General features: G+C 38.2%; 1 protein-coding gene and 1 gene segment (V, D, J or C); both read right to left on the bottom strand.

Annotated features, from left to right (window-relative positions):
- Positions 1 to 3,937: 3,937 nt before the first annotated feature.
- LOC308141688 (immunoglobulin heavy constant gamma 4) lies at positions 3,938 to 10,034 on the bottom strand (the record flags this gene model as incomplete). The annotated part of the gene is made up of 7 exons (XM_080511897.1): positions 3,938 to 4,003; positions 4,971 to 5,119; positions 5,224 to 5,511; positions 6,026 to 6,358; positions 6,487 to 6,661; positions 7,163 to 7,288; positions 9,957 to 10,034. 7 exons carry the CDS (start codon positions 10,032 to 10,034, stop codon positions 3,938 to 3,940), a joined length of 1,215 nt encoding a protein of 404 aa, XP_080368023.1.
- Positions 10,035 to 10,692: 658 nt separating this feature from the next.
- LOC308141508 (Ig mu chain C region membrane-bound form-like) lies at positions 10,693 to 14,970 on the bottom strand. The segment is given in 5 exons: positions 14,927 to 14,970; positions 12,935 to 13,231; positions 11,761 to 12,102; positions 11,345 to 11,662; positions 10,693 to 11,169 (listed from the first exon to the last, which is right to left on the bottom strand).
- Positions 14,971 to 16,989: the final 2,019 nt, after the last annotated feature.

Here is a 16,989-nt window from a genome sequence, read left to right as displayed (position 1 = left end):
TTGGCACAGCAGCAGCCTGCTCAGAGAAGCCGACTCTCTCTCTCTCTCTCTCTCCCTCCCTCTCTCTCTCTCTCCGCATATGAAGGGATAGAGTTGGGAAAAGTAGGCCGTGTGTGTGTGAGTACTCATTTAACTTGAGTGAACTCAGTGCGCGCATGTAAAGTAGGGATAAAGCCGCACCCTGGCTGGCTGTAAACAAGCGATACCCTATGTGGAAAATGCATGGCGCACTGACGCCTATCACACCGACACAAACACATTCTCTCTGCGGGCATATAGTTTACCTTCCAAGTGTGCAGACGCATGATTTATAGCGACCTACGACACGTGTTGAAGGCTTCAACTGGAGGTCAAACGAGTTCACAGTACTCCCGCATGGCTTCGAACATCCTTTGCATCTTTCATGTACATTCATACCAGTGGCGGCTGGTGATCCAATTAGTAGGTGGAGCTCTTCATTATTATTCAATTTCAGCCCATGTTAATTCAAATACAGTGGGTTATAAACCACATTATAACAATCTTGCCTTTTTTTTTTTTTTTTTTAAAGATAGATTCACACCAATATCCATCCTGTGAGTTATAGTTATATATTGAGAAGGTGGAGTCAGTAGAAATGTCTGATTTCACTTGCAGACAGGGAGCACAGAAACACAACATTGTACCTGTGGAATTATGGTTGGGGCTGTGTAGTGATGTAGTGGTCAACATTGTCACATCATAGCCAGAAGGTGTTTGGGTCCTGAATGGCTTCCTGGGCCTTTGCAATTTTAATTTCCTTCCAATGCATGCATGGCTTTTCTCCATGTATTCCAGTCTAAAAACATGTACTTTCGATAAACCGGCATCATATTGTTCAGTCAGTGTCAATATATTATGTGGATGTGTGATTGACAACCCAACAGATTGTAACCCTAAATTGGCTTATGCAGTATATAGAGAATCAATTTATGAAGTTATGTTTTGACGAATGATTCCCATCAAACAGCATAATTTGATAAACATACTATAAGATAGCATCCAATTTTGTCTTGTGAGATTGTTTACAAAATAAACAAAGACCAAATGTTTGTTTTCTCTAGGTGGCATTAAAAATTATATTACAGGTTATTCATGCACACATTACTGTCACACTTCAATGCATGATTATGTGTATAATTATTGGCATGAATATGCAAAAGAGAGAAGCCCTGTGTTGTCCTGCATGTTGTCGCATAACACAAAAGGCACAAAATGCTGACTTCAAGTCACAATACACAATATTCTGGATTTTTGGCTGTATAAACCACAAAGTGTATGTGAAGTGAAACGTGTCGTAATTTTTACATCAATTGCCTAATTTAGGCTTAAATGACCTCAAATTCAAGCTCAAAGTCTGAACGTAAAGTACATCTTAGCTGTTTAATTTCAAACTCATTGTCGTGGTGCACACAGCTGCAAATGCCTAAAATTGTGCCAATGTTAAAATATTAATAAACCTTAATTATACAGCACACAGCTTTCTTTCATTATTGACATCATTTTGTGAAAATAGTACACTAACACATACCATCGTAAAGCATAGCACTTTTTTTAGCACTTTGCTCCAAAAACTTGAGATGTGCTTGATTTTGTCAAAAGAGATGGTTTTAGTTTCTGCAATCTGTTCTTACATGGTTGTTTTATATAGTGTTTTGTTAGCAAAGATCACGTTTGAATTTGGTCCAAAAAGTACGCAGGCGGCTAAACTTTCACCATATTTAATTGACCATCACAAAATTATAACATACAACTTCAGAGTAAGGGGATTTGTTTCACAGCAAAACACATAAAACAACTTGAAATGTAAAAAAAAAAAAAGAATTTGGCACTTGAGAAAGCATGAACAGTGAGTGCCATTACAAAAGTATTTGGAGTAGTTCTGATTGTCAGACCTTGAATACAAACGTACCTCATCTCTCTGCACATGTGCAGATTTTCTCTGTAAACTGGCCCAACTGAAAATTTTGATGTAAAAATTAAATTCCTCATGTTTGAGTACATTCATACAGTTTTAACAATGGTGAGTTGAAAATAGAGTGAGTGAACACAGAAAGGATCTGATAATTGTTTGCTAAAAATAACATGGGAGGGTGGGGTGGGTGGCAGGAAAAATGTTTATTATTGCTGTTGTTTCCCCAGCAATATTGTATGTACTCTAAATACATATTCCACAGATTTAATGTGCAATACAAGAGCAATCTGAGATTACTGAACTCCGCCAAGGGCAGCCATGGACATGGAAAAATTACACATATTCAATTTATTTGCTCTGGTGATTACATGATTTTATTTCCTAATTTGAAAGAACACAAGATAAGACAATATATTGCAAAATGAACATTTTCTATTTTCTACCTATCTATGATTATTTTGATCTGGATCACCACCAAAATAATTTCAATGGGTACTTCCTCCGACCAAAATGTACCTGTGTACCAATTTTTTTTATGAAGGTCCGCTCATTATTTTTTGAGATATAAACGCAGATGATTTTATAACCTTTTTATAAGAGTCTTCTATTGTTTTGCTTATTTGGTTGGTTGAAGAACCTCTTAGCTTCTCTTAAAGGTGTTGCTTTTCCAAAATGAAATGAGGAGCAGTGAGAGTGCCACTTCAGGTTAGTCAGTTGTTGCTGTATTTCAAGGCCATCCACAGTATTTTATTGTTGTTTTTTTTGTTGTTTTTTTTTTAGCAACAAACACATGAAACATGAATGTGACAAATCTTTTTTAAACATGGACAAAATGTAGTTGTTTTAAGTCGTGCGGACCAAGGGTTTGAACTGGTGAGTTATAATCCCGTTTTTTTTTAATGGCGCTTCGATATGTTAGTAATCTAACAACATGATGCATCACTTTACGCCTCCCATTGCTCTTGTCATAATAACCACAGCCACGAGATGAGACTGGTCCAAATGACCTTAACTATCAGAAGTAACAAACTGCTTCATTAAATTAAACATGGATTCAATTTGTTAATGGGTCCACGGTATGACATGGTACTGTTGCTATGGTTGATTGGTTTCTGAGGGATTGTTTTAAGAATTTGTGTACCTCAGCTGAGACTTGTGAGGCCGTATGAAATCACAAGATAAATGATCTCAAGGATGAAATAGTCTTTTTATGTTGCTCAATCCCTCTATAATTTGATACGTTTATCCACGATGGAGTATACAATGCATTTGTACTTATGTTTGAACATTTATCATTTTAAAGACATTAAAGATAGAATTGATGTTGGACTAATATGGAAAATGGAAAAAATACTTCATGGAGGCCGTGTGGGAAATATTTCTCAACACTTAGTTAACCTTAACCAGGAGCAGTGGGCTGTTGGAAGTGCAGCCCCCTCGGAGAGGTTGGCAAACAACCAGCAAACTTGCTTGCTTCTCCACTAGACTATATTTTGTTTGACACTGTTATTCCAGACATAGGTCTGAAATCTTAGCGAACTCCTCTGCTTGATAACATTTATTAAATTTTTTTGTGGGGTGGTGGGGGGGGGGGGGGGGGGGTAATTTTGTTCTTCAGTTAGAAGTGTTCATCTCAGGCCTGTGCTGTCTCAGGCTAGCACATTAACCTGCTCAGTACAACCAGTCTACACTATCGCCTTGTCGATTCAGGTACCAGGATGTTTGGCGATAGGGGATCCCTGGTTTGTTGAGACCCATGGAAGGGGTCAAGCAAGGACCTAGAGGGAGGGTGTTTGGCATAAGTGGATGGGAGCGTATGAGGGTGTCAGACAGGGAGACGCTCTCAGGCAGCCTGCTGGGCAAGGTGCCCCGCTTCCCCCGCTGGCGGCCCCTTGGCACTTCGACTGGCAGCAACACGCTGTGACTCCATCCCAGCAACAGCGTCACAGATTTGGGCAGGCTGCCATGGGGTCCCCAGCCAATAGGGGCACACACTCTGCCAGATCACTCCAGAAGTAGCCAATAGTAGGTCTTGATGTGTTTGGTGTCATCCCTCCCAGATGTGGATTCCTATAAACCCACAAGGTACACAAATACAGATACAAACACACAGCTCCGATTTACAGTGGCTCTGTGTGTCGATGTGTATGTATGGAAAAGAGAGGAGACACCAAAAGAGCCTCTGTACTTTCAGATGAATGCACCTTTCTATCATATACTGCCATAGTGCATCCAGTTCTGATCTGCCAGCATCCTCAAATGACTACAGGGCTGGTATTTCACATGGAGGTGGAACTCTAACGCTGCTGCATGTGGAGCTTTGTCTCACTCTTGTGGACAATTAGAGAACTTTGAGGACACTGCAGAGCAGAGGAGGCTCCTCTGGTCCTGGAGGGCCACACAGTCCTGCATGTTGTTAATGTCGCCACCTGAATTGAATGAATTTGTTTCCATTAATCCCAGGAGAAAGCCTGACTACAAGCCACTGTTTTAGAATCAAGTGTGTTGAAGCTGGGAGACATTGAAACCATGCAGGACTGTGGCCCTCAAGCAGTAGATGGAGTCCAGTGTGACCCGAGAGTTCAAAAATGATGATTTTGAGATGAATTGGAATGTTTGATGGATGGGAATGAATTATGTCATTTATCTGTTATTATTATTATTGTTATTATTATTTTATTTTACACAATAGCATTATACATCAAGCAAATTATGAAATCACAGAAAAAGCACATGCAGGTTGTTGTCTTTTTTCACTAAACATAACACCAGAAATACAAAAAAAAAAAAGAAAAGATAAAAGACAGAAAGTTGAAAATAGTTGAGTGACAGGTTATCAAAAACCTTGAAATGCATGCCCTGGGAACTGTCTTGTCATCATTTAGTCTAAAAAAAATAAACAGAAACACAGGATCGTATTAACTTTCGGTGGGAGATTTACATAAATATAGTCACATTCAATTCTAATTACTCAAAATCATTGTAGACAGGATAGTTGACTGAAAGCAACTTTCAAACTGAAAGAAATGGGACTTACCTTAAAAAAGGTAGCAAAAACACCATAGATAACAGAGATAAGGAACAAGCTGAGGAAAGAGAAGGCCATGTGCAGAGCTTCCACGCCTGTATCTTGGTTCACTTCAGCATGCATGATGTGATCTAAAAAGTCACAGTGCTCCAGCGTGTCTGTGATAACATATATTTAGTACGACAGTTATTTCATTAAGTTCAAAAGTGATTTAGTATTTGACATGCACTGCTGAACGCATTGCATCATGTTCTCGTCTCACCTGGTATCGATAGATTCAGGAGCTTTGTAAAGTTCGCATGGGTCACCTTGCAGGTGAGCACCACTCCCGGTAGAGAGTCGCTTAGAGAGAGACGTAGGTGGCTTCGAATGCTAAATGTTCCATCTGCGCCTCTGTGTGGCTCACTGGTATTGTAGTCCCGCAATCCCGAGGTTCCGTCACGAAACCAAGTGATGTCGATGGCTTCGGGAGTGAAGCCAAAGGCCAGGCACACGAGTTCATTAGAGCCCTGAAGCAAGAGGACTGAAGGTTCACTGAGGGTCACTGAAGCTGAGAAAGGAATGATAAAAGTTTTAGTTTTTTTATCAATCCATTTTTTTTTTTTTTTCAGACCGAGGCAAATATGAGCAAAAGCAATTGATGAACAACTCACCCAAATTATTCTTCGGGGTGCTTTGAAAAGGTGTTTCAGATGATTCGTGTATGACACCACAAGAGTATGTCGGTCTGTCCAGACTTTTGGATACATTTAGTCTACTGCTCATGGAATAAGAGCTGCTCCCTGTGTACTTCCACACCGGACCATTTACATAACGAGATGATGGAAGCTTCTCTCCATTTTCCTCCCAGTATACGATTATGTTGGATGGGGAAAATCCAGAAACTTGGCATACAATCGTGAAAGTATCTGACACTGATATCTCAGAGTCAGTTGGTTGAATTATCTTCACTGTTGGTGGGTGCAGAGCTTGAGAAACAAAACAAAACAAAAACAAAGGATCAATTGTTTTTGTTTAGGTTTTTTTTTTCCTTTTGCAAATAAGACTTATATTTCTCACACTACCTCTGCTTTTGCTGATATGGGCCTTGTAGCCTTTGTTGGAACATCGATGTTTTCCCTCACACGACACTTGTTTATATCCATGCCAATCCTCTGCTGTCATGTTGAAAAAGCTCTGCATAGTCTGTGTCCCATTGCTGTGGCTCCTTGGTTGCTCTTTATGAGTATTTTGTCCAGACTTTCCATCATCTACTTTCCAGACGATGGAGAAGTCATTGAGATGATGACCGACGAGAAGACATGTGATGGTCATCGGACCCTTGTCCTTATCCAGAAGCTGCTGTAGCGGTGGAGCCTGAACATAAACCTCAGCAATCTGAGATGATTCTGGAGTAACTGAAGCGCAAATGTAGAGAAAATATCAACATCAGTCGGGGGTAAATGGGGAATGGTTTTCAAATTAAAAATTCGAGAATGATGAGACTGTATTTCTAATTTCCTAATGTTGTGTGTTGTCAGGTCACCTGAGCAGACACTGATGTTCTTTTTGACACTTGTATTGAGAGACTTGTCAGACACTTCACAAGTGAAGACCGTCCCAGCTTGCCACTCCGTCCGAGGGACTGGAAGTTGACTGGTAACTGCTACACGTCCATCTGCACCCATGGTGATGCCGTCTTTTGTGGAGGACGACCTGCTCTTGAGCTCAGAGAACCATTTAATTTCAGGGTCAAAGCTGCTTCCGGAGCACGAGAGTGTTTGTGAATCAGAGCCTTCACTGGGTATCAGGAAAAGTTCCATTGATGGATCCACTGAATGATAGATAAATCAGTATATTGATATACGTATGCATACATACACACATATATGTATACATACATACATACATACATACACATACACATACACATACACATACACATACACATACACATACACATACACATACACATACACAAACACATACACATACACATACACATACACATACACATACACATACACATACACATACACATACACATACACATACACATACACATACACATACACGTTGTAGACACTCTACTCACCAAAAATGTTGCCAATTGATTGTGATGTGCTGCTCTTGGAAAAACCTTGATTCACCATGCAGGTAAAATTGTGGTCTTTCTTCCAGTATTTTTTAGGTACTGTGAATTGCTCAGTAATTGAACGAACGCCTGGGGCATTGTGACCGTCAACATATCTATTGTCAGAGATGCCAACTCCATTGGCCTGAAGTGTGATGGAGAGATCATGTGAGGGAAGTTGTTTGATGTCACACTTGAGCACAGCACTGTCTCCCTTGAGAAGATCCGGAAGAGATCTGCTTATCATTACCACGGGAGGTGTAACTTCAGACTCTGCATGATAAATCAGGAAGAAAACAAAGCAAAACACGATTAATCAGTAAGTCCCTTCTGGTCGTCAGCCATTTTTCAAGTTGAAAGGTAATCTTACCTGTGATGATTTTGGTTTTCTCCACAGATGAAAAGCATGGATGTTCAGCTCTGCATGTCACACGCTTCAGTTTCTTCCACTGACTTGAGGGAACAGTCACTTCACTGGTTACATAATTTGCATTTCTGGATTGGGAAACAGTGCCACTTTGGGCAACCTGATCATTCATCCGCCAGGTCACCTTGGCATCAAAAACAGTGCTGATCACACATGTTGCTTTCACAGCAGAGGTAGCTGTCATCACAGTCTTGAAGCTGGGAGTCTTCAGATGAATAGAAGGTGGAGTACTTGCATGCACTGAAGAGAAATAATATATGAGACTAATCATAATCAGTTATTATAAACACATTTATTTTAACATATTTTATGAATATATTCATTTAAATCCAGTGTATGGTCATATATACATACCCGTACATACTTACTTTTACAAATACTTGTTGTCTTTTCATATTCACTTTTTTCATGAGTGGACTTGCATGTAAAACTTCCTCCGTTTGTCCACTCGTTCATATTTGGCTCAATTTCACTGCTTAGGCTGAAGGTTTCGCCCAACCCTTCCATACTTTGCAGCTTTAATTGGTTTTGAGAAACATTCAGCGGTTGTTGGTCTTGTTGCCACTCCACACTCAGTTTGTTGGGATAGAAGCCACTGAGAGTGCAAATAAGTTTGACTGCTGAGTTTCCCAATTCACCTTTCCACACCGGGTACAGTGTGATGTTTGGTGAGACAATCCGCGGTTCTGAGACAATGGAAAGATTGTTGTGTGTTAACATGCTTCAAATGTTAGTTTCAATAAATACATAAATAAACAAATAAATAAATAATTTTACCACAGTGATACATACCTTCACGTTTTGATAACAGTTTTAGATGTAGTGTGCTTTTGTGTAGGCTAGATGGCAGAGTTGTACTTTTACATAGTGTGTGGTGTTGTGACTTCAGGTGGAGACAGGACTGGAAGTCTGGTACACAGATGTTAAACAGGATAGGGCAGAGTGATCAGGGCAAGCAGCAAGCGGAAGGCTTTAACCCCCCCCCCCCCACACACACACACACACACACACACACACATACACACACACATACACACACTCGAGTGCTAAAATAAGCAGAAGTGAAACAATGCAAGGAGCAACGGAGCACAACAGACAGCAGGTGTGAGGCGTGGCGTGCCAGTAAGAGAAGGCAAAAGGCACATTTTAAATATCTCATGGCAGTTCAGATGTGTTGCCACAAAGACCCAACAGTGCTTTGCATAACTTTGGCTGAAGGTTTTAGTTCTCACACGCGGTAATAATAGACACAAAAAGTAACCAACTGTAAAAGAGTCCCACATTGCACATTGAGTTACACACACTGTCGATTTCTTCTGCTGGAAATAAACATGACAATATATTACTTAGAGAAATACAAAAATCAATTAATTTGCATTAAAAAAGAATATTGGTAAAACTGCAGGAAATACAGTGAAAGAGAGAATAAGAAGCCACAAGCTTTCTTATCTTCATTTGAACGTTTTATTTAAAAAAAGGGGGCAAAGAAATAAGCCACAAAAAATTAAACTGTAACTACTTACATGATACTATGAATTTGTGAGACAAATATATGATATATTGCCTTCAGGTTTTTTTTTTCACACAGATACGCACTCCTTGTTTCATTTAACCTGAAAAGAGATATTATGAAAGACAAATAAGTAAATTGCAAACTTAAATGTGAATAGACAAAAATTAAGTTATTACCAGTTATTACACATGTACTATTTAAAGATGTAAGGGTGCTCATAATTTCAGAGCACAATACAGTATATAAGAAATATTATTATTGGACTTTTTAAAGAAATGTCAAATAACAGTGACTACTAGATTGCATATTGTACCTCTTGGCAAACAAAAGTATTATTTTATCTTCTTAGTAAATGTAACATACATGAAACTGCATAAGATGAGTGCAATAATTGTGCATCATCATTTCTCGTTAAGAACTATTCATTCGAATTACAACTTAAGGAAGAATGAAAGGGTTGAATTTACAAGAGCTGGCAATGTAAACGCAGTTAATATATCAATTTGTTTAACCACATTAATAATGCAATTATTATGATAATGTGTTATTATTACATATAACTATGTTGCGATACACTGAATTAAGCAGTGCATATCCTCTCTCTTCTCTGAGATTGCTAACATGCTAAAGAATTAGTTAATCTGAGATTGTTTATTTAACACAACTTGTTCACAAATGTAGGTCCTCTGAACAATGTAAAAAAAAATGTCAATACTGTGAATGTGAACTCCTGCTGTATGAAGGAGCAGTGTTATTATATTTTAATGAGGAAATTAAGGACTTTACTAAATTTGATTGGAAATAAATATTATGCTTTACACAAATCAGTGATTTTACTATTGGAAGAAAAAATATATATATTTTTTTTAATTTGTCAGTGTATCAAACTATTGCCTGTCTACTCTTTTGATCCATATCTGTCCTTGACAAATTGATCTGTACCTTGACGGCAGTAGTTCCGATGGTGAACACCAGGGTGAGGAGGAAGAGAAGGATGAAGGTGAATGCTGTGCTTGCCATGTTATCCTCTTCTGCCCTCTCGGCATCGTTCCACTCGTTGTTTGTTTCAATCAGGCGCTCTAAGTGTAGGATATAGCAAATGTTTGATTAAGACGTGCCACCATTGAGATCTCAGTTTGGCAAATGGCGAGAATAATTATTCACGTCTGAAAACTTCCTCTTTTGGGACTTTGATTGGGTTTGATCATCTTTTAAAAGCCATCATAAGTGGCATTAAGTTAATTCTGCCTGTGATGATCCTGACTTGCTTTTGAAATTGGTGTGGTTTGCATCCCTTGTGTTTATTCATTGTTTGACTCAGAGACAGTCGAGGTCGAGTCAAACTGTTGATTGTACAGTTTGTGGAGGGGTGAAGGACCCAGTAGAGACAAACAGCCACACGCACAAAGTCACAAGAAGCATTGTTGCTGCACTATCCCCAAATAATATGAACACGAATGAGATTTATTTCATAGTTATCTGAAGTCGATGGACAAATTTTGTCAAAGGTTTTGTTTTTCTTCCTTGTAAGACTCAAAGCAGCAACGCCATAATAGACAATAAACATGTCACACACAAAATATTCAGTTTGAACGATGACATGAACTGAACGTGACAAACAGCAAAGGATTTGCAAAGGGTTTTCTTTTTTTATTTTGATTTTAAATCTGCATTGAACACACACAAACACATGGTAATATCACAAGCAACAAACGTGAACATCCAAACAACAGAAGACACAGCCAGACAGAAGGAGACATCTACTGGGTCTTGCACGTGTTAGGGACACTCATGTTGAGGTTCACCACGTTGTTCTTTTCAAACGTTCTGGAGCCAATGGATCTGACAATGGATTTGGTTGTGTTGGCCAAGAAGGACTCGTGGTAAACCACGCAGCTATACACAGCATCAATGTCACTCCATTGCTCAGCGAGCAGAGTTAAGTGGCTGTAAGCAAAATATGATCCTTGGCTTTCTACGGGGCTTGTGGTGTTGAACTCATATTGTGAGCCTGCGTCCTCATCGTTAACAAGCCAAGAGACAAAAACCTCCTGAGGGAAGAAGTCTTTCACAAAGCAAGTCAGGGTCACCTTTTCTTGCTTGTTATGTACTAACGGCGGCAGCATATACACTGTAGGCTTTTTTATTGGTTGCCCTGCAAATATGAAAAAACAATTAGACATATTGCCACATATAAAACTACCTTAAGTCCCTAAGAGAATATTTTCTCAACAAACCAAAAAAAATAAAAAATCCAACTGATGTAATTTGAGAAGTAACAAGTGGAATCAAACATGGGCTTTTACTGTATACTTGCAGAGTTTTCTTACCGATTAACTTTCTGTACTCTTTCTTCAATGGCTCCATCATGTTGTCGTGTACAACCACACAGGAGACTTGTGTGCCCTGGCTCCATTCCTCATAGGTGATGTCCAGAACGTGGAAAAGTGTACCTTGCTTTCCTTTGCCAGGGACCATCTGACTGCCAACTATTTCTTTTCCCAAGCTGTTTTCCCAGTACATCTTGTCGACTCTTCCCTTGTTCACCTTGACTTCACAGGTCAGGGTTCCTTTTCTGTTTATGGACATGTTTTCAATTCTAGGGCCTTCAATATTTATTTCCACATCTGCTTCACGGCACGCATCACCTGAGGAAGTAAACAGATTGATTCACTGAATGAGAATCGGTTGTGACGGAAACTGAACCAACACAAATGGTTAAAAGAACATGTGATGGCGTACTTACAGACAACATTGGGCTCTTTGAAGGCCACCGGTTTCTTGATAACAACAGGGATGGTTTCCCCTGTTCCCTCAAACACACATGTGTATGTAGTACCCTTAACCCAGTCACTTGAATCAACAGTGAGAAAACTTGATGCGCTGTACAGTGTGGTGTCGTTCCCGGCTCTTCCTGTGGAAACCGTTTCAATCTGGTCTATTTTGCCGGTGATTTGTCCTGTGTTTTTCTGCCATGTTATGTTATGTCCCTTGGGTGTAAAATCTTTGGCAATGCAGGAGAAGGTAACCTCATTTTCCTCATCAGAGGAGGAACACACTTTAACAGTTGGTGAAATATATTTCACCTCTGAAAAACAAACACACACACACACACACATGTATATATGTATGCAGAAGCTGGAAGTAATATAGATATACGTATATGCAGAAGCTGACAATTTGTTACATTGTTAATTAGGTCTGGATTAACGGAAAATAAAAGGTATGACTGAATATGTAGCTTGCACATGCATACATGATGTGGCTCAAATAAAAACCTTTCTTTGAAAATTGGAGCAACTTTGCCATAAAATGACATTTTATTGAACTCTTGCTGCTGCATCTACCCCGCCTGTCAAGCAACACAAACAACAATGTAGTTTTTGCCATTTCCTGATGTACAATCCAAATTTGAAGCAAGCACCAGGGAAAAACAATGCAGATAGATATAAAGAGAAAGAATGAAACATTAATCTTCAACAGAGTTTGTTAGTGAGGGGAAACAGAGAAAAAGCAAAGCGTTGTCCGTTTTATTCCACCTGCAGTCACTGTTTTTTTTCACTTGGTCTTTTAGTCATAAATTGTATTATACTGATGAATGCTAATGGATTAAATGCAGGTTGTATCACACCTTTTTGTAAACCAAATATCAGTCTCTTCATTCATCAACATATGAGGGTTGAGAGCATTAAAAGAAGTAATACCGATACCAAACAACATTTCAGATAATCAATTCAACTATGGGTGATAACTAACTTTTGGTACATCTGTGACAAAACAGAAAAAGTTAAACGTTAAAAGTTAGACTTGTGAACAAGTCTGCAATACAGTTCCAGTTGATCAGTCATTAAAAAAACCCAAAACAAAACCAAAAAAACAACAACAAAAAATAATTATAATTCACTGAGCTGGTGACTTACCAGGAAAGACAAAGGCACCCTGGGAGCTCCCGGCAGTGTTACTGGCAAGACATTTGATACTGTCCCTCTTACTCCAGTCGTCTCTCTTCACTCGGATGTGACTGACGACAGTGTAAGCGTTGTCTCTTGGGCCCGCAGGGAACTGGATGAAATCAGTCAAGGCCGTGTCGCTTTTGGTCCATGAGAAAGTGAGTGAGGCGGGAGAGAAGCCAGTGGCCAGGCAGGCCAGAGTGAAGGTGTTTGCACTGTTAGAGCTGCAGGGACTCAGAGGAAACACCGTGGGCCCAGTAACAGTGGCTGAAACAACACAGAAAAAAACCCAACATATATCATATATACATATAACGATGAACATTGAACTGAAGTCACTTTCATTACATGGGAAGAGTTAAAAGAGCTCGGAATACAGTCAAAAAGCTGAACATGTGAAATGTCCTGAAACACAGACTGAAAATCTTCCAAGTCTCAATGACAACATACAGTATATTACATGAATCAGTCATGCATTTGAGCAAATATGGAAAGCATTTCAAAAACTGGAAATAAAAGTAAAAACTACATAAAATCATTTAAATCAAACGGTGCGATAATTTATTTCAATATGTATAATTTTGCTCAATGGGATCAAAAACACAGTATCCGATATTTCAGATGGCCACAGTTGTCACAATAAAAACTTTTTGTTTTGTGAGCAAAGTAATTACTGAGAAAACAATAAACTAGTCAAGAAAAGAATAGTTTTTCACCTTTTTTAACGGAGAATGAATCAATGAACAAATAGGGTATCTTTTCAAAAATCCAAACCTAAATGTATTGACCGAGTTGTTGATATATTATTATAAACATGCACAGCTTTTAATCAACTTTAGAAGTTCCGTATGTTATAGAATAATTTCCTTACCCGATGAAACAGTTACGGCTGTAACCTTTCCCCAATAGTCAAAAGAATGGTAGAAGTAACACAGTGCCGAATTTATAATTTGAAAAGCCCATTTACTAATGTTATCAAGTGCACAGATATAGACAACTTTTGATCTAATTTATACAACTACTGCATCGGAGAATGTAAATTACTTTTTTGGTGGGAAAAGATTCAGGAAAAGATCTTAAAAATACATTTCATATTAAATGTTGAATTTTGTTCAGCAGAAAATCTTACCTGTTGACACCGTCACCATAGTGCCTTTTCCCCAATAGTCGAAAGAGTCGCTATCACAGTTTTGAAAGTCTTTTTGCACCTCTAACAAAAACTCATTACTCTTTAATTACTTTTTTTTTTTCCAAATAAAAATTTAAAGTTTCATATCTGGTTATTTCTTGTGTCCTTTACCCAGCAGTTAAAAGCATTTTTACAGTTTAAGAAATTACTGAAATCATCGGGAATAAATTGGTTCATATATACATTTCTTTTCCTTCCAGCATACACTGGCCAAGTCAAAAAGAGATTCAAATGATTTTAACATCAGAATATTCGACATATTAGAACATAAATGACTGATTTAACTGTATTTATTTAACCTTGTTGCCTTTTCTCTAGAAAGCATTATTTCAACACACCCACATCTTAACAACAAAAACAACCCAAAGGTAAATTTGCCACTAAACTTTAAATGTAAAGCAAATATCAAATCGTTATTGCAAAGGATTTAAGGAAGAAATATTTTTTTTTACCTGTTGTTACGGTCACCATGGTTCCTTTTCCCCAGTAGTCAAAATCATAGTCACAGTATAACAAACCAACACATTCAATTTACAAAAACAACTTTTATAACGTTCTTGATTTTCTAATCTTTTAAATACATTAAAAAGTTTACTTAAGTATGACACAATAACATTTTACTTACCTGGTTGTTACAATATAATTTTTTTTGACCGAAATTGTGGTTGCAAGGCATCCAAACCTAAAATCTAAGTTTATTAGAATGCAATTTTCCCCACAGGTGTACTTATGGCATTTATGACAACATTATGAAAAGAAAAGACTTATTTTACCTGATGTGACGGTCACCATGGTTCCTTTTCCCCAGTAGTCAAAACCATAGTCACAGTATAACAAACCAACACATTCAATATACAAAAACTAATTTTATAACGTTCTTGATTTTCTAATCTTTTAAATACATTAAAAAGTTTACTTAAGTATGACACAATAACATTTTACTTACCTGGTTGTTACAATATTATTTTTTTGTGACCGAAACTGTGGTCGCAAGGCATCCAAACTAAAAATCTAAGTTTATTAGAATGCAGTTTTCCCCACAGGTGTACTTATGGCATTTATGACAACATTATGAAAAGAAAAGACTTATTTTACCTGATGTGACGGTCACCATCGTTCCTTTTCCCCAGTCGGGAAAGGAATAGTCACAGTATAACAATCCAACACATTCACTGTACAAAAACAGCTTTTACCATGCTCTTGATTTCTCCATCTTTTAAATACATCTTTTAAATGAGTATGACATGAAAAAGGTTTATTTACCTGTTTGTTATTGTATAATTTTTCGTGATCTAACCTGTGGTCGCAGTGTAATAAGTGAAGGCATCCAAACTGCAAACTCTAAGTGCATTAAAATTCAGTTTTTCCCCCATTAAGGACACAACATTGTAACCTGTTTACTTTTGGCAACAATATGAAGAGAAAAAGCTTGTTTTACCTGATGTGACGGTCACCATCGTTCCTTTTCCCCAGTAGTCGAAAGCAGCGTCACAGTGAAAAAGGCCAACACAACCAACATACAAAAACATGCTGGGAGCGGTCGAGAAAACCACTATTGGTTTTTTGTTGTTTTTTTACCTTTTGTCTCAGTCTCCATATGGTCCTTTATAAAGACTCAGTCACAATGGACAACACACCAGAGCATACATATTTAATAACGTGCATAATTTTTTAATCCGTTAAACCGAATACGTCACCCAGGTCGGCTAATTTGGAAGATGTTTGTTATTTCACATGTAACACACAGGCATCGATTTAAAGACAAAGCAATGGGATAACATCAACATGTATTTTCACTCCAAATAAATTATTTACTTACCAGAAGTTACTGTGACTTCAGTCCCTTTCCCCCAGTAGTCAAAGCTGTCACAGTGTTATATCACAGTCTGCTCCTGTTACAGATACCTGATCGACTCAGGGAAGCAGCGAGGATGCACTGATGAAATAATTCCCACCATATTGCATATTTACATTTCTCCTGAGATGTTTCATTTCCTCTTGGTTACATAAAATGAATCGTGTGTACCAAAGGTTGGCGAAGAGCACTTCCTCTTTATCAGCCCCTGGCCTCAGCTTCAGTCCCTTCAGGAGTTCACACAACAAGAAACATTTACTGGAACTTAGAGACAACAATAGAAGCTTTAATACCCCATTTTTAGATCATAAGCGGATTGATGGATGAAGATAGATGGATGGATGGACTTCTTTTATGCTTGTCCTTTGTTGAAGCCATGTTATTCCACTCTTTTAAAGCTTCTCTATGCCAAAAAAAAGTATCATGAACAAGATTTCTCTGCAATTTCATGGTCATTGATTGCCAGGCACAACCACAGTTTACAGAGAATCATCCACAAAAGGATGAAATATGCAGTGAGTGGCAGTTCTCTCAGACAAAATATGTTGTTGGTAGAGCTCATACAGCAGACGAGCACTGGCTAAACAATTGAAGCTGATTATTTAACTGAAGTCTAAAGCTGAAAAAAAGAAGAAAAAAAAAGCTCCACATCACTTTACAATCAGATCAAACTTCATTGTGTCAGTTTGACACAATGAAGTTGACACGAAATTGCTACTCTTTCTGTTTTCATGTTTTTAAACCACAAACTATCTAAAAATCTAACAGGTTCGCCTGTTTATGCATCATTACGTAAGTTGATCCACTTGGATAAATAACTTGTAAATCGGTTGCCACCACTGTCATAACATCAGGAACCAGTTTCTATAGTACAGACAAGCTTACCAAGATTTGAGAATAGAAGATTGGGAAGATTCTGATATTATACTGATTCAAGGGCTCACAATGTGGCGTAAACAAACATGAAAGTATGGATTCATC

This window comes from Blennius ocellaris, assembly GCF_963422515.1.
Source record: "Blennius ocellaris genome assembly, chromosome: 16".
In the NCBI taxonomy this organism is placed as follows: domain Eukaryota; kingdom Metazoa; phylum Chordata; class Actinopteri; order Blenniiformes; family Blenniidae; genus Blennius; species Blennius ocellaris.
Note: the sequence above shows the minus strand (reverse complement) of the source record. Positions and strands in the feature narration are given on the sequence as shown.